This window comes from Neolamprologus multifasciatus, chromosome 19, assembly GCF_963576455.1.
Source record: "Neolamprologus multifasciatus chromosome 19, fNeoMul1.2, whole genome shotgun sequence".
Classification (NCBI taxonomy): Eukaryota; Metazoa; Chordata; class Actinopteri; order Cichliformes; family Cichlidae; genus Neolamprologus; species Neolamprologus multifasciatus.
In genome coordinates, this window is record NC_140457.1 from 14,344,765 (window position 1) to 14,370,210 (window position 25,446).

General features: G+C 40.4%; 1 protein-coding gene across 1 annotated transcript in view; it reads right to left on the reverse strand.

Annotated features, from left to right (window-relative positions):
• Nucleotides 1–510: 510 nt before the first annotated feature.
• dph6 (diphthamine biosynthesis 6) overlaps nucleotides 511–25,446 on the reverse strand; it is a 55,227-nt gene continuing 30,291 nt past the window's right edge. Inside the window, exons 13-15 of the mRNA XM_085143431.1 lie at nucleotides 9,689–9,937; nucleotides 4,788–5,175; nucleotides 511–989 (exon numbers count right to left, since the gene is read on the reverse strand). Of these exons, the coding sequence (XP_084999557.1) occupies nucleotides 877–989; nucleotides 4,788–5,175; nucleotides 9,689–9,937 (750 nt within the window). The 3' untranslated portion in view covers nucleotides 511–876. The remainder of the gene's footprint in view (nucleotides 990–4,787; nucleotides 5,176–9,688; nucleotides 9,938–25,446) is intronic.

Consider the following 25,446-nt stretch of genomic DNA (forward strand, 5'->3'; position numbering starts at 1 on the left):
TAGTGTTATTTTCTTTGCGCATTGTCACACTGTGTCCACTGGCAACCCCCTTGCACCCCAAATACACACACTTTTACGTTCACAGGACACACACATGCCCTGCAGCTGTGTGTGGTAGCGTCTTTCTCCTATTAACCAGGCAGCCTTAGAATCAATAGAAAACATAAAGAGGCCTAATCTTTTCAGGTGCTTGGTGCTGATTGCCTATTACACAATAATAACACACCTTGAATCTCACAGAGCACGAGAGACAGAGAAAAACTCTCACCTCATTCTAATGCACTTAAAACAGCCACAAGCCAGTCGCACAGTAAATCTATAGGTTTGCAGTGGAGCAGATGGTTTCAGCTGTGGCCTTTATGAGGGGTGTTAGCTAGCGTGCTTAAAGAAATTCTACCAGAAGCAATGACATATCAGAGGATACAGTTTATCTCTACATGGAATGAGACACTACCAGTGTCTCCTTTTGCAAACTCCAGTCTCTTGTTGTTTGGCTTTAGGTTGTGGAAGTTCCATAAGCTTTGTCTCAGAGGTAGAATAACAGCTGTTGCAGTCTATGTCTCCAGTGGAGGACAAAGGGGATTACCGGCCTTCATTCTGGGGTCTAAAGTGGACTAAACACATCCTCAAGACCACACTGTTAAAACCACTTGCAGGTGCATACGGCTTTGCTTTTCAACAACGAGCTGTAAAACAAAAACAAAAAAAACAGTCAAACATTAATGAGCAGTTACGCCGTTTTTCTTTTTCCACATTCACTGATGTCCTGTTGTAAGTCATTAGGTGTTAGTCTGTCAGTGTCTTCCTCCAGAAAAGCTCCACTAAATTCCAGAGCTGTGTATGGCTTCAGTCTGGCTGTTGACTCTGGCTGAGATTCTATAAACTGAGCCAGCAGGACAGGTGGAAGATCTGGGAGTCAGGCAAGTCCAGGACTGGAACCAGTGCTATGGATGGACTGGACTCTGAGCTTCTTAAAGTTTCCTCAAGTCCTGAAAAGTAGATTTTGGGAGATGGGTAAAAGGGTGAGGACAAGAAAAGCATTAGTTTCATTAGAACTTTCACAGCAGTTGAACATTATGTTCTCATATAGATGTCCCACTGGGGGTGTCCCAAGACAGAGGCTACATTTACCCTTCGACCAGGGAACACGGCCCATTTACAAATTATTGGCATTCTTAAATACTTGGCAGATTGCAGCTGCCCACCCCCACTTCATTCATCTTCCTGCAGTGCAAACATATGGTCAAGCAAGGACTGATCTCTAGGCTACCCCTCCCACATTTTGAGACACATATGACCAAACACATACACAGACACATGCAGCCTACAGGGGGCTAAAGGAGTCTCAATTTGCCCTTTTGGACAATTCAGCAGCTTGTTGGGGGTATCTAGTGGACTGCATCCTTTACTCTTGTTGAGTGGGGATATTAGGAAACTGTGTTGGGGCTGTCACTCAGCTTCGCTGGAGCTGAGACATGTTGTTAGAGCATGTGTATGTGCGCGCGCGTTTGTGTGTGGCTACAGATGAACAGTGGACATGTGAGAATTCTTTGAGTGTCTCAGAGGCTGTTCTTGATGACAGCCTGTCTATGTAGCAGTAGCCAGCTGGGATTTTGGTCCTTCCCTCATCTGCTCTGTGCACTAATTGATCACAAGTGTTCCTGTCTCATGGTTGACTGTCCTGCCTTATTTCTTCTGATTTAGCAGCACGTCGGATGAGTCTTGGGTGTGGTCACTACAATCCAGCAAGGTCGTAGAATTAAACATCTGGGAAACACGCAGTCGTAAGTGTAGCATCACAGACCTCACTTATGTTACATTAGCAATTATATTTGGCAAAAATAAATTCCTGATAATTTACCTTCAATCTGAGTGGTCAAAAACAAACTAGTGCTCTTTTAATAACATCTACTAGTACTATATAGTACTCTGTGACATCTGTATGAACTTCTAAAAAGAGAAATCAGGACACAGAGGTTACAAGAGTAGTTCTGCACTATTTAATAATCCCCATTCTCTTTCATTTGAAACACACACAGCATGTCAGACATCCTTACAAAGAGCCCACACACCCTAATTAGCTAATATGCACTACAGCTTAAAATGCCCCCACTGAACATAGGCCTTTTGTGTGGGGGGCATTAAAAGCCTAAATATGTGTTATCAGAGCATGTGGCACACCCTGGGAAGCGGGATCCTCTAGAGATGGCAAGCTGACAATTGAATGAGCTATGGCGATCACAGACAGGGGATGGTTTTATTAAGAGAAGAAACATACCCTTCATCACACCTTGTGCGCTAAGCCTGTTTTATGTCAGGATGTTTTAATCTTTGTACCAATGGATAGGAAATAATTGTGCTCTCTCTTTGAGAGTCACTTTCAGTGTCTGTGTGCACAGACATGCATGGATGGAAGGCAGGAGGGGGGTGAAGGTGACATGAATGACCACGCAATTTTTGTGGGGATTTTTTTTTTTGGTCTTTTTAGATAAAAAGTGAGCAAAGAGAGAGTGCCTCTTTCCCCCTGTCCCTATAAATGCTTCTGTAAAATTCACACAAAGTCCGATGAGTACTTCCCATCATATACCCAATCCCCTTCCCCTGGTCTCTTAGCCCCCCGCCCCCCTTTTGGGGGCTACATGGGGAGCCTCATTGTGAGGCTCAGTGGACAGAAGCTGTAAGATTCAAAAAGCCATCAAATTAGCATAAGATGAGACTAAACCATCTACCCAAGAGGACCAGTCATTATTCTGCTTCACGGCAAACACACAGGGAGCTGAAAAGGCTGTTTTCAAAACCAAAACATTACTAATGCCCACAACACCCTTTTATGCTAAACATTAACAGCCATTTTGTTTGAAGTGATTAATACATAAATATTGTAAGCCTAAGTGAATAGAAGGAGGGGTGTCAGTGAAGGCTGTGGTGGGGAGGAAAGAAAAGGGGTCTTCCTGTGTGGAATGGATAATGCCTGCTGGGGTTGTGGGGCTTTTAAGCCGTGGCTAAGGCCCAGAGCCAGTGGTTTTTAGTTGTGCTACACTGACTTCCAAACTGGTCAAATTAACCGGTAAACGAGGTGGTAATTAGCAAGTGTTGGCTCATGAAAATTGTTTATTTAGTCCGAAGAGAATAAAGAGAGAAGCCGAGGAACCGGAGGAGCACAAGGCTTGCACACCTCTCTTTAGCAATCTTTCTATGCTAACGCCAAACCACATGACTTCTTGTAATGTGAAAGTTTTCTTGTAAAAATGAACCCACAGAGAATTACTATGCCCAGCTGTAGCTCTTGTCAGTTCTGCTGAGGCTTATATTGTTAAATTACCTACATTTTATTTTATTCAATTTCTGTTACTCATTATGCAAAATAACGGATTTCTTTCAAATTATATATATTTTTCTTTTATTGTAAAATAAGACTATTTAGGTCCATCAAAAAAATGATTTATTTTCTTGAGTTGTGAGGTTCTATCTTTGAAGGAACCTTTCTATCGTAAGTAACAAGTTGAGACAAGATGTTTAAAGGTTTCATTCGAACCATATGTCATGTCTATCAACTGTGAATCCTAACGCAACCAAAGAAAGGAGGGGGTGTGCAGTCACATTTTGCTCTAGTGGTGTCTGTCTGCCCGCTGTCAGCGGCAGTTGCAGCACTGTGACTGCTTGCGCCAGAGGTGTTACTTTTCCTCCTTTGACTTTTTGGATTCATCACCCAATGAGCACAGGCTGTGACCCATAAAAAAGCCCACGGGTAAGCTTCCAGGGCTTAGTTGTGCATGTGCTGTACGGGAGCAAATTCTACCTCAATGATGAGTCAGTAAATGGTTTGAGGAAAGCAGTGTGTACGGTCCATAATCAAAGAAACAAACATGTCAAGGGTAAATATCTAGGTTGAGCTTGCTCCAGTTCACAAATGACCCGGTAACACGGCTAACAGTTTCTATTAAAACAACAAAATCTGGAAAAACAAGCTTTTCCTTTTGTTGTGGATGACACAAGAAACAAATGGAAAGACTTGTATATCATGAAACAATGTTCAGTAGCAATTATATAATTAGGTAAAAAAACAAACAGCACTGTTTGGCTGGCACACATATATCAAGACGTATTCTCAACAGAGCAACCTTTTTCTCATTCATGTCTGGCAACTGTAATTTCACATCCTCAAAGTGATGAGTTATGTCAAAGCTAAAAATGACAGTAAGATGGCTGGTTTGGCACAAACTCAAAAATGTTAATTAACTGCTTCAGAGATGACTTGACAACTGAGCCTATGTGATCGATGTGCTCATCGCCCTTTTTCCCTCCGAGAGAACATCTCTCAGGATAAAACAAATACCGCACCACGTTTGTCTTGACAAGAACCTAGAATCCTGGGACGACGATATGGCGGCGTATGAAAGTGTAATGATGACAAAAGACTGCCAGCTGCTTGGGTTACTGTACACAGTGCAGACACAACAAATGAGTTATAATAATTAAACACAGGAAGGAGTTGAGATCCTCAGGAGAGACTGTTTCCTTCAATACTTTATGTTGACTTAACCAGTGTCAGCTCAAACTTTCTTTGAAACAAGAGCGCAGAGAGAGAGAGAGAGACAGCGAGTCACTTTGTTTTCATTAATACAGTGATGTGCAGCTTAACTCAGAAGAGCAGTATATCTCACACGTGTTCCTTCTAACAAAGCAGCCTATTTAGGATAAATCCTCTTAATGGGCGCAAATATTGGATCACTTTAAATGCACATATGTGTGTGTGTGTAGTGTTACAAGTGAAGCCCGTGACATACCTTTAACAATCTGCTGTGCCAGTGAGTGGCTGCACTTGAAGAACACCCTAGCACACTGTGCCACCAGCTTAGCATCCATCTTCTTCGTGGCTTTCCTGAATGCAGTGCCAACTTCTTCTGTTACATGCTTTACATCGGTGGCCTCCAAGTTATCACCATGGACAGCCAGAGAAAGTGAAAGCGAAGCACTATGGCTGTCAGCAGACAGTAGAGTGTAACACTCTATAGATCCACAGGCTAGCTTTGTAGTCACGTGACAGGAAGTCCTTTGGGTGGGATCGTCACGAACTGCAGTTGCATGAAGCTCAACGGCTGCACCCTTGGGCAAGGCAGGTACCACAACGACCAATAACGCCACACGTCTGATCGCAGAGTCCCACAACAAGTCCTGCAATGTAGACAGATGGTACTGAAATGAATTGGGTGGCAAATTATATACTATGTTGTGTTACGCACTACAATCAAATGTATGGCCCTCCTGCTGAGTTTCATGCTGCGTCTTCGGAACAAAAACACTACTCCATCAGCATTATCCCAAATGCTACCACACGGCAGTAGGACAGGCTTTTTACTTGAAAGACTGACAGACTATCAATTAATGTGAGACTGGGAGGTGACTCTTGGTAATGATAGTGTACAAACAATTCAGAAAGAATCCATCGTGCTTGCAGCCACCATGAATAAAACACATAAATGCATTCATTTGAGCTTCATGCACTGACATGGCAGGTCCTATCAAAATGACTTCTCACCTTTCTAAGAAGATCATCCACAACATGTGACGGCAGTTTCACCGCACGCATTTAGAGAGAAATGGCCTCGAATTTAACTACAGAGCCAAAATTTCTCCTTTTTTTCCTCCTCTGGACTGAGGGCCATTAGCACTAACAAAATGTCTTGGAGCAGTGCTACAATGTGGCCCTCTAATAATACTTGGCTGTGGCTTCATCTGCTAATGGGAGAGAAATGAGTGTTTTATATAACCGTCATTTCAGTCAGAGTCGATAGGGCAAAAACACTTAACCCCCCCCCTTTCAATTTGCTGGATCAATTTTCATCCACTTACACCCCACTTCGTAAGTGCAGAATAATAACAGGTTACTTACATTTTATTTTGATATTCACTCACAAAAAGAAGAAATCATTGACAAGCCACATGGCGGCCTCTTTGTCCCTTCAGCAGACAAACCTGTCATGACCCAAACCGCCAGATTCACTGAAGCAGCACTTACCTTCAGATTAAACTTCAGCAAATGCTTAATTGTGTATCAACAGCTAACCTCTTGACTTGGAGAGTTAGAAAAAGAAGAAAAAAAACATGAAAAATGCAGGTGTCCACAATGAGTGTGTGTAAAGAGGTTAGGTTAAGATTTCGTTACTCTTTACTGATTTTGAAGAGCGCTAGCTTGCAGTGATCAACAATAACAATCTCAGAAGGAGAAGCAGAACAATTCCCATGTGATCTCAAGCCTCTTAGCATGTCAGACAAAGTGACAGCACACATACGTGTCCTATGCTTTGATAAATGTTATATTAGCACTTCTGGCTCAGGCTAGGTATTCTCCTAGAGGGAACTGGTTCTCCACTTGTCAATAGTGATTGAACATAGGACTCAGAGCTGAAACTGAAGAGAAGAATGACAGGACAGAGGGGTCTTGCTCAGCCAGGCTTAAAGGCCACCCTGCGGGGCCTTGAATGCTAAGATGCTATACCCCACCGACTGTCTACAAGGAGATCGGAGGGACTTCAGCGCAGTGCTGTAGCCTCTGGCAGGACATTATTGTCGCAGCAGAGTTGCTGACTTTCTGTTAGAGCTGTCTGTTAATGTTACATCTACTTCATTTTGCCTTTTTGTAATCGATGTACCACAATGTTATAATTCATGGGATGTTTATTCAGCGGTTCTCTAAATGTGTCTAAATCGCAAAATTGTGTATGTTTCTGCATTTGTGTATGATCTGTGGATGCAGAGCATGCTTCTCTTGCATTGGACTGAGAGGGGAAGAACTCACGTCTACCTGGGGAGAGGTTATTAATTACATTAAACTAATAAAAAAATCTAATTTGATATATGGTGGAGCTGAGTGCTGGAGAGGCAAGTGGGGCAGGCTGACAGGTGGCTGCGTGTAGATGGTTCAATTCTGCTATACGCAAGCCACTTAGCACGCTCATTACTTCATGCCAATTCATTTCCAGGGCAGGCAAACACTCCCCCTGTGCTCTCTCTGTAGGCAGCAGGTAAAAGCATATAGTCTGAATCTGCTGCGCTCAGCTCTCCACACTGATGGGCTGTGACCTGCTTCTCCTTATGTTTGTTTTCTTTCTCCCCACTTTCCTCCCTCTAACTCACGTCCATGCGCCTGGAGCGTGTGCAGGGTTGAAGGGCCAAGAGGCGTGAAAGCCGAACGGTAAACACGGTAATAAGGAAGTGGTGTAAAGGCGGGGAACAGCAGGGAGCTGATGGGACTTGCTCTGCTTAGCCAGTTCCCCTACATTTCCTGCCCAGCAGGATGCCTTCAGCATGTGGTTCTATGCCTCAGCACTTACTGTAGTGCTGTCAGTCTGCTATAATATCCCTTCCCATTCACTCCCTCATTCACTCTTCTTTTCTCAAGATTCCACTCTGAAGCTCATCAGACTGTTTTTGTAAATGAAACACACAGGGCCATGTCAGTGAGGCGAAAAGTGGAAGAATATGAGGGTATTTCAAAATCACAGCAGAGGCCACAGTTCCTTAAATCTCCCGTAGTAACCATGTTTACTGTGGTGTACAAAAAAGAAACTTTGTACACTGCAAATTCAGTGTTTTATTTCCAAATTTCAAAACGAAACATTTCTTTAAGAACGTCTCGTCTTTTGCAAAATAACTCGACGTTTGTGCATGTGCAAATAAAGTTCCATTTAAACCTTAATAGACAAAAAGAGAGAGAAAAAAACAACAATTGAAAGCTGCCATGCTTTCAGAAGCTATTGCTGCTAAACAAAGGGATGTCTGTTTAACATTTATTGACTTATCACATCAACATCTCCCTGTTCATCAACCCTTCTGCACACACATGCACACAGACAAACAGGCTCTTTGTGGTTTAATGCACCGTAAATACAATTTCACACTTGTAGCGACTCCAGTATGCTCCCAATTAACCCTGCAAGCTTCTTCATCCACCTGATTAGAGAAATTATCAACGCACAACAACAACATGGCCCTTTAGCTTCACAAACACACTCGGCACTGGTGTTTCTTAATATTATAAAATTGCACTTCACAGGTCTGCTGGGTCTTTATATCTTTGCATATAAAAGAATAAGACCACATAATCCAACACATGTTTTTCTAACTATTTTTAAGTGTAATATCTTAACATTCAGTATACAGTTTTTAACCTCACACAGCATGTTGTTATTATTTTTTTCCTAATGAGATGCATATATTTACATATCATCTGTATCTTTTTCCCCTAAAACTATTTTGAGCTTTGTTTTGAAAAGGCTTTATAAATTTGGTTTAATAAGTCACTAACTTATCGCTAACTTATAGTTACTCATAACTGAAGCACTTGTCTTTGTTCTTTTATGTGTGTTCCCTGTATTTCTTCTGCTGTGTGTTATAAATCTACAGCACAGAGAGCAAAGTGTCAAAAGCTAGACCAAAGACAAAAGGTGATAGAGCACATTTAGGCTAGTAACCCAGCACCCTGCTTATAGGTGAGGCACCCTGATCTGTCAAATACTGTTGTTTAATTTGGAGTCAGTTGAAATTAAATGTGGTCTCCTGGTAGTAATCCCAGGTCAGTTGAATGAATATTTTCATTGTTCTGACACATTGCTTGGAAGGAGACCAGATGGATGGAGTTGTACATCTTCAGTGACATCTGATATGAACCTAGTCCGGTTGCCCCCCAAAGCTTTGTCCTCAGTTAGCCCTGTTGTTATGTGAATGACTCACTCGGTACGTCAAATTTCCACTACACTGTCAATGCTTTTAAAATTTCTATTCCAATGTGAGTTACAAGGACAAGCAGAACAACACTAACCTAATCACTATACTAGACTTATCTATATGACATGTTTATATTTTAGAATTCAGAAATTTCTAGTTTTATATATACGACTGCAGGATTTAAATAATTATTTGGAATTTTATATTCTGGTATACTACTAAATACTGTTAACTGACATGATGTTGACATTCTCTATCCACTCTTTAACGCTGTTCGCCACTCCACCAAGCCACATGTTGGAGGTGGGCTCCTGCATTTCTCCCTAAGGCCCTATTCCCATGGCTAGAGAGATTACTGTGGGAGGAGAAGGGCTGCCAAGGGAGACTGGAGCCCCTATTAGATGTATGGAGCGGCGTTGTAAGCCTTGGCGGTAGAATGAAGGGAAGGATGGAGGGAGGTGGCAGGAAAGAGGGGTAAGGAGGGAGATAAGCTGCTCTGAGAGTTGAACGGAGCTCCAAAATGGTGTGTGGGGGCAAAGGATTAGGGAGGCTCTGAGGAAGACATCTGCTTCTGTGCCAAGCTCCACATTATCAAAGACACCAGCGTTTCCCACATCATCAACTTTTCATGAGTGCACTCACTGGTAAATATCAGTAGCAGCGGCTTGGGTCTCAAGGGGGCAAAGAGGGGTGAGAAATCTTGCCTTATTTCACAACTATAAACCACAATTCTGAAAGGCCTCTCTGAAAAACTTGGATACCAAATCAAGTTTCTCTTCTTTTACTTATTCATTGATGCATGGATCCCACTGTCTTGTAATCCATTAAACATGTGTTCATCTTATGTGGGTGTAACATTTTATAAGTATGATCAATATTTCCTCTGCATCCATGATAAAACAGTCAGACATTGCTCCGGCATAAATTTTACAAATAAAAATCTCACTCCAGAGTGACTGACCTTCTCTCCTTCTGTGGCTCTCAGCATGCTCTCCCAGACGGCACGGATGATCTGAATGTCTTGGTGCCTTGTAGTGTAGCAATGGGCCTGGACAACATGAGCCAGAGTCAAGCTGCCAATCACAGCTTCCAGAACCTTCTTCATATGGCTGAAGGACAAGCGAGCCTGGGTGTAGGTGGCAGCTTTTACCAACTCCACTTTACAGGGTACCAAAGCAATTTGGCCAGAACAGAACACCACGTCATTGATCTGGAGAAGAAATATGAGGAAACATGTTACAATGGTATGATAAAAACCCAGACTAAGCATTAACAACCCACTATGTTAGCTGGGCATATTGAAGGCTGTGTGTGGACAGATATTATCAATAGGTGGAGTGGTGCAGATAAATTTAAGCATACTGAGAAATCAGCAGGGTGCATGCTAGAATCTGATGGAACATTAGCCACAAAATGTGATATCCATGGATTAAAAAGAAAATAAATCTTAGTTTTCATTATGTTTCACATAAGGGATTGGTTCAATAGATACAGTTGCATTTTTAGATGTTTTAATAATTGTAGCATATTATCTTTCTGTGGGTTTAGTATCTTGATCTCACATATAAAAACTAAGAAGGAGCAGAGCATTTCTAGCACCAGCCACCTGACAGGAGTCACTGCTGAGCACCAGAAACAGTGGGGATATATGGTGTCAGAGTTTGCTTCAAATTAACTGATAACAATATCTATTTTATTAGCAAAATTGTAATAAAAGACAAAAAAATAAAAAAAACTTCTCTTGCTGCTTGGTAGGAGGAGCTAAAACTGCTCTTTTGAAGCTGAAGGTTGCCGATGCCTGCCATAGTCTAACCTAGCAATCCACTGGATCCATCTATCTTGTATAGTTAATCTGGGTCCAGGTAATGGAGGAGCAAACCAAGCAGAAATGCACTTTTCTCTGGTCCCTGCCTCCAGCTCCTCTGCTGAGATAATGTGGCATTCTTAAGTCAGCCAAGAAACATAATCTCAGAATATCCAGCGTGTCCTTGATCCATCGTCTGAGTCTCCTCTTGATTGAACATGCCCAAAACACCTCACCTAAATGCTGTCCAGGTAGCATCCTAGATGCCCGAACCCCCTTCATATGGAAGAACAGTGATAGACACCCTTTTAAGGAAGCCTTTTTTAACTATTAGCAGAGAGAATGAATGTAAAGTGACCAGTAAATTCCCTGCCTTAACATACAGACTCACTTCTCTTTTTCCAAAATGGTACAGCAATTGCAGAAATTGAGACATTTCATCCATCTCCCCATTCACTTTGTGGCCAAGACAATTGAACTCCACAACTTGAGGTTCATGCCAAAACTCAACAAGGCACTTTACCCTTTTCAGATGAGAACCATGTCCCTGTTAGTTCTCATTCAAACCACTTGGCAAACCCAGAGGTCATTGCTCGATGACACCTAAGGCAGTTAATGGGGTTAACTACATGCCCATTGGTGTGAATGAGAGTGTAAATGGTTGTCTGTCTCTGTATTAGCCCTGTGAGAGACTGGTAATCTGCACATGGTGTACCCTGCATGGATGGGTGGGCGGATGAAATCATCATCAACATGTATGGAGGAGGTCAGTAAAGAGGTACAACATCTGGAAAGCATCTAATTGGCAATTAGATCCACGCAATGAACATGGATAGAAAAACACAGAATGGAACAACATCAGTCATGGATTGACCTCCCCAGACCCCGAATCTAAACATTATCGAAGCAGTATGGGTTCATCCTAACAAGAATTCATGACTAGCGGACCCCAACGACTATAGAGGCCCCTGGGATGGATTTGAACCCACGATTGCTGTGAGGTGCTAGTGCAACCCACAGCACAACTATGTTCATGATCTCAAAATCAAAATCCCAGCAGAGACAATGGAAACATAAAAATAAGCACTGTTTAAGACCTGCAATCCGTCCAATTCAAAAAGTTGTTTTATTTCTCTAAAAAAGTACAATACTAAAAAAGGTGCTATAATCAGATTAACATTAATTATAAGCATGTTTGATTAGCAGTGAATTAATTAACAAGTTATGCCCCCCCATTTTCAGCATCTTATCACCAACCATTCTCATTTCACAGTTCTTAAACAAGCTGTTTTTTAGTGAGAGGTCTGCCAATATATCTCAGTGGCACCAGTGTTATTTATAAGCATAATTAACTTAATAAGCTCAATTTTTTTTTAATACCTCTGTTAGAAGTAAGCTCCTTGCATAATGAAACCTGAAAAAAAATCTATCTGTTTAATGCAGAGAGACGAACAGGGCTGAGGAGCGGCATTAAGGAGGTCAGGTCTTTAGAGACCTTGTAGCTCACCAGTGCTCGAGACTGGATGGCATTAGTGCTGGACACTGGCTGATGGTCAATGCAAATAAATGCCGATGATAAGATGAAAATAGCATTACTCTGAAGGATCCGGATCTCCAGGGAGTAGCAGCCCAAGACAAGGTATTCTACTAATTTGCAAAGGGTCATGTATTTAATTGCAAGATTACCAGGGTAAGCATGAACTAAAAGTCATATTTAAAGGCCTTCATTCACGCTTTCGGTGGCTGCTTTAGTGTGTTATGTTACTATCTTCCAAATGAAAACACTGTTGAACTGCTGGATTGGTGGCCGAGGCTTTTCCTCTGTTAGTTATCTACATCACATGTGCAGACGGTTGCCAGCTCACATGCTTTTGGGTAGTGAGACATGTTTTTACGGTTGGTCTCATGCTCTCACACCACCCAAACACATCTCAAATGAAGTCTCACAGGTCAATTTGATCAAACTCACAGACAAAGAAGCTTTTAGTTTGGGGTTTTAAAGAATAATCTGTGTTACTATTATGTTGAGGAACTGTTGAAGAATAGGCAGTTGCATTGCAGCCATCCGCAGCATAGGAGAGAGGTTTTTTTTTACGATGAAGCATGTAAATCAGCTATAGTGTAGTACAGTAGACATCCCTAATGAAAAACAAACCTGTAATTTGTCTACTAAGGGCTCTTTGAGACTGGACAACCCCTAAGGTTCTTCTCCTCCACACTCACTGCAATTCAAACGAAACTTTTTCTTGTAGGATTCAATTCTAATTGGTCCGCACAGATGGCACTTTATTTAATCTTGAAAACCTGAATGCAGGCCGTGTACCATTTAGAAATTCCATTTAAAACACTAACAGGACAACATGCTACATAGCCATTAAGAGGTCAGACACAATCATGGCTATTTTCATAATCAAATGTGCCTTCCATGAATCACAACTCCTGGCCTCACTTTTCAGCTCTGATGAATCTTTTGCTTCCATCTCTGCTGCTGCAAATTACTGGAACAGTGACAAGAGATGGAGAGAAGACAAATGCAAGCAATGTGAGCGAGTGAGGGGGCAAAGAGAGGGGAGATAAGGCCTCCAGTGCTTTCAAGCATTTGGATCAATCACCGGATTACTTACCTGCTACAATGATCGACCCAAGAGCCAGGGTTACTGTGACTGGCTAACATAAAAGCCAGATTCCCACACATCAACAACAAATTGTCATTGGCGTTCCATTTATGAGCCATCAAATGCCATCATATCCACTCCAACAAAGAAGAGCTCCATCAGGTTGGATGGGTGGCCAGAATCTTTTAACAAGCTCATCCCCTATGAAAAGACCTCACTTCTTTCTAAATTCATAAAGGCCAGCTACAATTTGTCAATTTGAATATCAAAAGGGTCTAGCATGGGGTCCCTTGGCTGTTAAAGGCAGACTCCCATAGCTGCTACCAAGCAGGTGTGTGATGATCAATTATTAAGGATCCCACTCTGGTTACTCTTAGTGGGAGGTGAAACTGGGGATCTGGGGGGTTTGTGGTGGGGGAACATATTTCTGTGTTGAACCTGGATGGGAAAGAGACAGCAGAGAAGGGAGAGCGAATACTATTTACATAAAATTAACAGTTCAAAAGAATGAGTTCACACACCAATCAAACTTGTTAATTGACTGTCAATGGTGTGTCCCTGAATATACAACACAACTACATTATTCATCTTAGGCCTTGACAGGAAGACAGTCCAATTTGCATGGGTGTTCTAAACGTGATCAACAACCACAATGCCACATGCATTTTTAATAGGCCAGAGATGGGATCCTTTAATATTCATAAGGGTCAAACAATTGCATATGACATTAAACTTTCTATAACAAGGTAAGTATTTTTCAAATGCTAGCCTTAGTGATCTAAATGGCCCGCAGAGAAAAGGAAGAAAGTGCTATCTTCCAGTCTTCACAGTGAATCAATGCTATATGTCCATGTTGGTTCATTTTATTTAAATATCAAATAATATTAGCTATGTATTGCCAAAATAAGGTTGACTGAAAGTTGATTTAATATTAGTCAGTTGGTTCTGAGCTGGTTTTATTTATTTCTTCATTTACCAATGTTTGAGAATAACACGCATCATTAGTTTAAACAACCATGTTGAGACATTTTTCATTATGTAACAATAACTGAGATTTACACAGCTATAATAACAAAACATCAAACTTTAAAAAAAAAAACCCTTCTTGAACGATCTCTAAGCCGTGCTTCCAATTTACCGAACAACTGAGAAGATAAAACATTTTCCAACTAATTTGTGTTTTTGTGCTGTACTTTATTGACCTTTATTCCACGGTAAAAACAATGTGATTCTTCTAATGAACCCAATGACACATCCAAAGGTCACCAAATTCAAAGACATTTTTTCCCTCTCTGAGAGGCGCAGACAGTAGAACGTATGTAAATGTACTCAGGAAGCGCCTGGCTGTGTCCACTCCCAGTCCTTAACAGTGTCTCGTTTCAGACTGGTGTGTCTGAGGTGTTTCTAATTGCAGTTTGTGTCAAAGGGTTTCCAGAGATGACCAGACAGTGCTAGACTATATTCACATCGGTGTCGAAGCCCTCTGGGCCCCCATCCCATTGAAGACATCTCCAAGTGTCATTAGCAGAGCCTTGGAATGGTATAGATGAACTAGGCAGGCCTGGATAAAATGACCTGGTATTGATGAACAGTCAGGCTTTTCTGCCTGGTTCCAAGGACAGAGAGGTGGAAAACTGCTCCACCACTCCTATCAGATATGCTAATGGTCACATTTCTCCCCATTGAGACCTCATGCATAATTTAACTAGGAAAATGATAATACAAAATGTGTAAAATAGGTTAGATTAATATGGTGTAACTTTTCCTTTATCCAAGGACATATAACAAAGCTAATGGGGCAATGGCAGTTCAATATCAGCTACACTGTCAGTAATTAAATGCAAAATCGAACTAATATTTGGGAAATTTAATTTGTTTAAATACTGTTGCATGTTTTTATATAGTGAAGACTAACCACGGAGTAAGAGTAAGTAAAAGGCAACAGCGTTACATTGCACAGGACTGATGACGATTTTTGAAAGCTGGAAAATGTAACAGAATAAAATGGGAAAAATTGTATGATGTGTAAGAAGCACTAGACTACATGTAAACCCACAATACTGCGATTAAATGTTATTTGAAACCCTAAATTGATGTATAAGTTATAAAAAACACTATTGGAAATTTCTTTGGTTTACTTTTAATCCCATATGGAGCATTTTTAATGTGACAAATTTTTCTTTGGTAATTTTCTTCTTTTCTTGAATACTTTAGGGTTGGCAAATAGCTCAAAATAGTTCAAAATCTGGGGATCAAAAACTGAGGTTGAAGTTTTGTTGAATGTATTTAAGTGCATATATTATTCCTGCTTGTTGGCGCGGATTTGATATGCAACAACCGTTTAATCCTTGTGTGGTGGATGGCAGTTTGTCAGGGATGTGTGCTGCGATTTCATCTCAAACTGGCTTCAAGTCAGTGGGGTTCTTTCAGCATTAGTGAATTCAAAGCAGATCACGTCTGGGAGTGGGAAATGATAAGAAATGGGCTCGTGTTGTGCCGCGCCCTGAGGAAATCCTGCCTCTTCTGACACCTCATTTCGAAAATACAAACCTTTCAGGAGAACCACAACCTTTCTCCCTTCTCCCAAATCTTTCACCATGTTAGTCTTCTCATTTAAGGCTTCATGGGAAGGGGAAAAGATATTTGCCTTTTTTTTAAAATTCCCTCCTCTTTTTTCCACTCTCTTTATTTTTGTCATCCTGTTTGTGTTCCAGTTTGAGCCTAACCCCTGTATGCTCAACTGTCAGACGACATCAGTGTTACTTAAACTGCGACATAAATAGCCATATAAACTGCACAAAGAAGAGGCATTTCTGAATGCGTTCTCTCAGGTCTAAAATGCAACATTTATTTTGAAAGCAATCCATAACCATATGTTGAAGACACAGTGACAATTTTAGCAAAATATGCAATATTACGCAAGTATAATGACCCATTGTTGAAGCAATGTGTGGTCAGTCTGAGGGGCACTGGCTATTCCCCAGCCCCCCACCCTCACTAAGCTCATCTGTATTTTTATTTTCTGTCTGTTATGTCTGCCCTCGACATGCCTACTCCATACACAATGAACCTTGTGGAAGAGTAACACTGCCATGCCAGCTCTAGTCAACTTAATGCTGGTCAGGAGCTGCCAGTCAGTACTATAACCAAGGTCAGAGGAGCTTGACTGCTGGATGCCAAGGGACACACACTGGAACGTCAACAGGCATAAACAAAAGACAAAACAAAAAAAGCATCTTTCCCCGTCATAAAAAATGTAAACTTAAAAAAATAAAATAAAATGTGTTGTGTTTTGCTGGACACATTTATTGCTGCTAAAATGATGTTAAATTTAAGAAATACGATCAAATAAACATAACAAATACCTCAAACTGATGTAATATAATTGTCTGCTGCTTCAGACTACTGTGCCACACCAGAGTTGGGTTGAAAATGAAGAGTGATGGAGGGGCATGGGTTTTCATTGCGTTAGGCAAAATGCCCTGCTGCCTTCAACTGTCCCGACCTCACATTTTTTGACAAATTGGTTGTGAGGCTTTTACGACTGATGCACATATCGCAAAAATCATTTCTGCCAAGCTTCCTCTATGACCTGCCCGTGGGACATGACAAGCCTCTCCATGCATCGCTCTATCAAGCCGAATCTTTCCAGGACAATGCAAATTATGACAAATTCCATCATCCTGCATTATGCGCTTTCCCGCTAATCTCCCTAATTCGAGAGAATCGGGGAGGGTCTCGCTGTTTCAGCTGAGGGGCATGTTGTCTGACTGAATGATGCTGAAACTACAACCCTCATCCCCCGTTCTTTCTCCCTCCCCAGCTGTGACCACCTCGTCTCTTCTGTCTTTTCATATTTTTCTTTTCCGTGAAGCAACATTTCTTAGTCTGGCTGGTAAGAGAAGCGTCAACTTAACCTGGCCACAGAAGAATTATGTCAAAATAAAATGCTATAGCCGTTAAAGTGTAACTGTCAGGAGTGGTGAAGTTAAACAAGTCGGTGTGTGAGTGTATATGAGGTATAACCAGAACAGGACCACGGTGTGAAATGTCTATTCTGCATGACACAGGCTGAATCAATCATTCTGTGTCGCAGCAACATGAATCTAATCGAGCGAGTAAAGGCCATACACATACACACATCCTGTCTTGTCTATCCTCTTGAAAATTATTTTTTTGCAGTGGACACAATGTGTAGCTTAGTGTGGAAAAATAAACAACAAATTAAACATTTAAAATAAGAAGACTAGCTGACAGAAATATGATGGAGAAACTGCAGCGCAGAGCAAATGAAATGTATTCCTTCTTCATCTCAACAGATGGCAGTATGACTGCATTAAAAAGGCAGCTGGCACATCAGCCATGGCGCAGATACTGTATAAAGTCCAGTCCAAGCATGGACATTCTGACCAGACAGCATCAGAGTCTCCGTGGATTTTCGTTTCATTTCTTTCTTTCTTTTTTTTGACCAAGTTAAAATATTCACAGAAACAAGCCACGAATACAACTGGTGAATTGCAGGATCGTGGATTTAAAACAAAAAACTATAAACAATAGGAGGAAAATATATTTTTAACATTCACTTGATTCCACTTTGTATTTTTTCATTTTATCAATGAAACGCCAACATAGCTGCAACGTGACATTAATAATATTAAGAGGAACAAATCAAAATCACAAAGATGAAAAAATATTTTAGTAAAAAAGGGCACAAGGATGGATAACGTCAAATAATAAACTATCATGTATTATTCCTACAGTATGAGTATTGTATAATAATATAACACTATAGGAAATTATAAAAATGCATGGTTCGTAAAATGCACCAAATCCTAGGTGAAAATTAACAGCTGTGTGAGTGCATCAAATTTAGCTCAATGCATTTTGCCATGCAGAAGACATTGTGCAGTCTATATTATATTAAATGAACATCTCAAATTCATTATATTACCGATACACACTCTTTCATAAAAGTTCTATAGGAAAAATTAGAAGAAAAAAAACATAATATAAGTAAACATGCTGACACATGCCAAAAAAAGAGGAGGCAGTATATTATTCATCTGCAGTACTTTTACCTCAGCAAAGCATACTTTGATGACAATGGCATTTTGAAAAATGAATAACCCAGGTTTGAAGCTACTACTTACAAGAACTGCTCTATGTGAAATTTATGATAGAGTGAGGGTGTAAAATTAAAAAGATGCAATACTCATTTCTAAGCTAGTCACTTACAGCCATGTTTAATATGTTGAACTTGTGGAATAGCTGAAACACAGGCATAACAAATATAGAAATAGCGTATAATGGCAGCTGTATTAAACTCTTTCCAATATTGAATTCAATCATCAGTGAGAGTTAGATTCAATTAATGTTTCTGAGCTGACTGTTTGGCTTTAAAGACTTTGGGTAAGAATAAATTGTTGACAAGGCGGTGGGTTACACCTAATGCTGTTACTTATTACTGTCTGCATGTCACCACACTAGCATGTATGCGTGTTGGTCACTGTATTGTTCTGTCTAGATTTGCCACACATGTAGATTTCACAAGAAAAGCGTCTTCCAGACCCTCCCTATCTGTGTGTTTGCATGTGCGAGTGTGTGTAGGCCCTGTCAGCTATGCCCTCTCGTCACTGCTGGGGGAAGAAACACACCCGGGCAGCTCTGAATATAGTGGCTAGTTACCATAGTAATGGGATGGTCATACGTCTCTCCTCTCTCAGACAGTGATGGAAGTGGACAGGACACGCTGCCATGCTTTTTATCTATGCATTTGGTATTCAGTTATTTCATTCCACAAATAAAAAGCTAAGCCATCCCACCTCTCCTTTTTCTGTATTCAAATAGATGGGTGAAATGCGAAGTAAATAGTTGGATATGGGGTAATAATTCACACATGGGACTACAAATAATTGATGTGTTTTGACTGAGTGTTTGTGATTGCAATTGTAATAGCGCGAGTGTCTTGGCAGATGTCTGCGGTGGTGGGATCTTTACATGACGCTTTTCAGATGCCTTCTTGATGTCTCTGAACCATTCACCCCTCCACTGCTCATCAGCAGTGACAAAGTGAGAAGCAAACAAGGATGCATTCACATACACACACAAACACATACAGAAATAGCAAAACGACAAACACACACACACACGTACCATGTGGCTCTCTCAAATTAAAAAGCAGAGACTACTATTTATCAAGTGTAATCATATTCATACACCACAACTGATTACATTAATCTACATATCATTAAATATTCTAGTGCATTCCCTACATACAAACCCCCAAATGTTATATATATATATATACACACACATGTATATATATATATGAATTTTTTTTTAACAAATGGAAGTTTACTTGTTTGTAAAACTGCAAAGATGACTGACTTTTGTAGATGCTATCCACTAGGGACATAACATAACTCAATTTCTTGAGGGAATCAAGGTCAAGTTTTAATATTTAATTGTGTGTAAAGACACACTTACACAATGTGTAAATACTTATATTAATATATTGGCATCCTTGTCTGTATACTATGTACATATATAAGGGGAAAAAAAGAGAGACGATAACTGTGGCAATGCTGTCCCTGCTTCCCATGGCTTGTTGACATGGACCAAGGCAGTCAGGCACCAATAATACATGAAGAGCTGTTCAAAGGCAATTAGGATCAGTTGTCATGGCTGGGCCCATTAATGAGTGGGAGTGTGGCAGGGGCCGAAGCAGAGGCACAGCGCCGGCAAATGCGACCGCATGAGAGCCAATGTATTCTGACAGATCCAGTCCTTCCCCTGTCCTCGCCTGGTACAAGCTGATACCAGCCTGTACCCACATAGTGCTGCAGCAGCAGCAGCATAGGATAATGTAGCAAAGAACGTCATGCCTTCTGGAAATGACTACTGCCGCGGTAGGTCAGCTTCCACACAATCACAGCAGGAGAGAAAGGGGGGACAAGGGCCAGGGAGGGTAGGGCTGGAAAGAATATAATTACCCTTGCTGCTGTGTAGCGCTTCACATAAAACTGCCTCTTCATCAGATTAAAAAGGTAATCTCCTTTGACCTGTCACATATAAGTGTAGACATTTAGAGGCAAAAATGTACATTTAGTAGCTCCAGCACGGTCCCTAGACAAAACTATGAACCATATTTCAAAGCGGATATATTTCTCAGGATTATATTTGGGGAGGCAAAGGAAGTCCTGTTTCTGTAATATAGGAGAGATTATGTGTATATGTTGTCTGTATGCAAGTAAATATTTGACAACATTTGTTAGGTGTACATTTACTGATGGTTTGAGATGATGCGTGTACGCTCGGGTGTTTATTTTGCTTGCCTTTGCATACATACATATATATACACACACACACACATACATATGTGTGTGTACACATATATACACATATATATGTGTATATATATATATACATATACATATATATTACAGGGTATATACGTATATATATACGTATATATATACATATATATACATATACATATATATATATACATATACATATATACATATACATATATACATATACATATATATATATACATATATATATATACATATATATATATATATACATACATACATATATATATACATACATATATATATATATACATACATATATATATATATATATATACATATATATATATATACATATACATATACATATATACATATACACATACACATATACATATACATATATATATATATATATGCATCTTGCTGAGTTTAGCATGACTGCTGTGTACCTATCCTGTCAATCATGAGTGTATTACATTGAGTCAGCTGTGACTTTTTTTAATGACCAAACCAGTTTACCTTGTCACTCAGACAGAGCCTATCGCAAAGAGCACACAGGTGTGTGTGTGTCTGTGTGTGTCCTTGTAAGACTCGGCCTCAGGGCATACAGCCGACATGCCACTGTGGTAAAGTCTTACCGGGTTTGATCATTGTGTTTTGTGTGTGTCCAATTCAAGTGGAGACAGTTGACCCTGGTGTTGGGGTAGGATAACTAAAGCCTACATAGACAGACTCGGGTGATGCATAGAGACAGGGACTGAATCAATGATTGTTTGGGAAACGCTCTGAGGTGAAGCTTGACTGTCAGTTAAAACCTTTCAGACTAGAAAGACAAAGGTTCAATTCATTGCACATAATTCAGGAAAGGAAACAAGCAGCCTATTCTCCCTGTGCTTTTTCTCAGTGAAATAAAAAGAAAAAAAAAAAATCTGTGTTAACATCCTCTTCTGCAACTTAGGAGCAAGTAACTACATGCGCTAAAGAACACCGCAGCTTCAACTAGCCTTCAATCTCACGACTGCTGAAACCAGTGAGCCTTCAAGACCTCATTTTTCATCGACTCAATTACTCGACAACTGTTCCCCTCCTGGCCCAACCCGTTTCCCCCCTCCCCGGTTCATCTTCCCTCCTCCTTAGTTGGAAGTGATCATTTGTTCTTTTATTAAAGTTGATAACATCCCTTGCATTGTCTGAGCATTCAAGCTGGAGAGCCGCCCCTACTGTTCTAGCCTCCAGCGTTTTCATATTATTGGTGCATTATTTCACGCATGCCCTCCTCTTTTATCAAGCGCTTTTGAAGTAATGTTAATAGACTAGAAAATTGAGACATTTATGAAGTATGGGCCATGTTTATGAAAAAATCCATAAAGTATGACAGGGGAGAGGTGAGATAAAAGCAAGGTTTTAATAGATTATGGCAAACAGGGGAGAAGCGTCAGATGCTGACAGGCACCTCCTCCGAGATCCCTCATTTTTTATGGGATTAATTTTGTTGTATTAGAAATGAAGTTAAATGTCCTAATTAATCTGTTCGTGCTGCATGAATACCTCCCTGAACGCAGATGCGTGCACACACACTGGTTTTTGGCTAATTACTCTTCTGTGGTAATTGAGGTAGATGTAGTCTCTGGATGTAGGCTGAGGAAGTTTTGGTAGGTGGGGGCATATTTGATGTGGTAGGGGCCTGCTGAATTTTACATGCCGGCTCCTTTACACGAGTGAAAAATTCAGAGTGAGACCCATAAAACATACCCACATTTTTTACCATTTGCCAGTCTTTATTTACTTATTTGTGTACATTTATCTACTGTTAAATTTCTGTTGAAGCTGCAAAGAACATACACGCATATTTTTGTTTATTGTGTGTCAGCAGTTTCAGCTGCTTACCGTGAAACCACAAAGTCTATTTTCAGTTGTGTTTGGAAATATTTGTCACATTTCATTCAGAGTTCTTTCATATTGTGTTTCCTCTCCATCTACAATGTCAATTATGTTAAACAGACTTAAAGCAATGTTTGTTATTTAACTTGTATTCAATGCAATTAAACTGAAGCTTTAAACAAGCAGAGCAATTTTCTCTTTTGTCCAGCTCGGGTGGCCCAGTCTGACTTTGACTCAGCCTGACCTCTTAGCTCTTCATCAAAAGGGCCAAACAAAGTTCAGCTCTTTGTTTTTAGACATTCATGCTCCTGTAAGAAGATTATTCAAATTCTACCGCCTGCCTCAACACACTCCTCCCTTTGATACTAATTGGCAGCGTCAGATTCACTTCCCTCCTGATGCCTCACGGTCCACTTTGACAATTTTCAAAATCCAATGCAAATCCTATCGTGGGCTTGTGCATGACAATCTTCTACAATATTGACTGTCACTCACAATTAGGGGAATGAGGCAAGGGGTTAGTGCTCACCAGCAACCTGAGGCTAGCGCAGTCAACTCCCCAAACGTACCTCGCCGAATCTGATCAGTGAGAATAATGTCCCAGCAAATATCCCAGGGGTGAGCCACTTACCTTAACTGGAAAGAAGAGATGTTTAACAACCATCCAGCTGATAGTTTGTCTGTTCAGACATGGTTTGGGTATCGTACGTGCCACAGTAAATGTTGCTCAGAAGTGAATGTGACTGAACGGGCAGCATTAATTTAAACAGATCTTGCAAGTAAGAGACCCCTGTTGCTAACTCTGACTTTAGTGAATGATAGACCAATTCGATCCATCTAGCAACTAATAAGCGTAATCTATTATTATTAGTAATACATTTCTGTGTAAAACATGGAACATAGCCAACTAAAAACAGACTTATGCTCCTTCCCCTGCCTCCTGCTTCTTTTATGTCACTCCAAAAGAATTGCCTAAAAGCTTTCATAAAAGCATTCCATTACTCGGCTTTCGTTGTAATGAGAAAATTTGTTTTGATATTTTCCAACTGAGAAACATCCTTTGTCTTAATGAATTGATTGCTGTAGTAAAAGACTGAAATTTCTTATATCTTAATTAGATGATGTAAATTGCGTCTAAAACAAATGACAGCTAAATTTTCATTAGATCCCTGACAAACAAGACAGCAAAACAAAACAATTAAAGAGAAGAACTTTGATACAGCTACACTCACTAATAACACGATAAGATTACTCTATAGTTCATATCACAGTTAAATAAACTTGTAAACACATGTCTGTCAGGTATGAAACAACATGAAACATTATTTAAAAAAAAAAAAGGGCATAAATTAAATTAGTGTTTTGTTTTTTTTTTCTTTATGGCTTGCGGCTTTAACCCAAACTGATGCCATATTATATATCAACATACAATACACCAACAGGCCCTCAAGAGGCCCCCAGCTTTGACATTATAAAGGTTAACTAATTCTTTAAATCAAGTCACATCTAAATCTGTCAGCTTACCAGGCCAAGCTGGCGTTCAGTCAGCCTGCCATTTCAGAAAGCTGAAGCAGAGAGACATGACAAGCTGAGCAGACAGATGAATAGACGAATAGAATTTGAAGGTCCAGCATCCATCAAATGCCAATCCATAATGCCATTCCCTATACCTCCACCAGTACCAAGCCTCAATGTGGAGACCTACTGTAATTAAGTCCTGCAGGGGCAGAGCATTCTGTCAGCAGCCATGTGCTGTCTTTCAAACCAGTGGACATTTGTCAAAAGAATAAACCGATCCCAGTACAGCTGGACATTGATTAGTTTAGAGCCCTGACTGACTACCCTAGGTTCACATGGTTAGCATTACTATATATATAGTATATATACATATATATACTTACTATAATTGTTAAACAAAGGTAACAGAAACATTTTTTATTTTTCCAATTGTTTCCATTTTTTCCCTAGGTTCAACTCATTAACATCATTATCTTAAAAATAGCTGAGCTTCCCATAGCTGACTGGATTCTCTGGTCATGATTATGATCTAATATTCTGATATTCATTCCCCCCAACTTCCAATCCCTTTGTATTGTTAAATCCCTCTTTTATTCACTAATTCATTTCCGTGGATTGGAATGTATGAGAAGGTTTCTCACACAAGAGCTCTTTGGTCGCTGTTCTCGCCCTGTCCTTGTTGCCAACACTCACCAAGAAAAAAAGTGTCATTAAGATGGCATCACCATGGTGCTGGTGAGAGGAGGGGTGGGACTGCATGCTTGCTCACAGCAAGGGGGTAATTGTATCAATATGTAAAACTCCCTATCTGTACTGAAGAGATGTTCATACATTTTTGATCAAATTAAGCCATTGTAGCGTGGAGGAGGAGTAGACATATTGAGAGACCACGCAGGGGTCGTACGAAGCTCCGCGCACAGCTCTGAACAAACTCCTCTCATTGTTTTCTCAAATTGCTTTGGATATGAACGATCATTAGAGGAATGAAAGATTAGATTGCTTTCCAGAGGCAACATCGCATGCACACAGCTGACTTCAATTTCATGTCTCGATGAGACTCCATTGAGGAAATCAAACACTGCTGGCATGTTAAAAGCAAACCTGACTCTGTAGGTTGCATCTCAGGACTCCAAACTGAACTTCAGTGACACACTGGAGAGATATGCCGTCAAGCTCTGAATGAATGGCTAATCCACACATGTTCTCACTCATAGACGGATTTGGCTGCAACATCAAGGACGGTGTGGAGGAGATGGACACTATCCTTGTTGACAGTACCTTGACAAGTGTAATCCTATATAATACACACTGGGTAAACACAACACCAAGCCAACCGTGCAACCACAGCCCACACTTCCTTTTCTCTCCCTTTGAATTCTAGATTCTTTTCTGGGTTTGAAACAATATGAAAGAAGTTTGAGTTTTAACTTTACAAACAAGTGCAAAAATGAATATGCACTCCCCACTATGAAAGAGATACATATTTACATGTATACACAACACAAGTCATACAGAACAATCACATGCATACGCACACGTGCATCTCTATATAAACAAAAGACAAAAGAGACGAACAAGCACA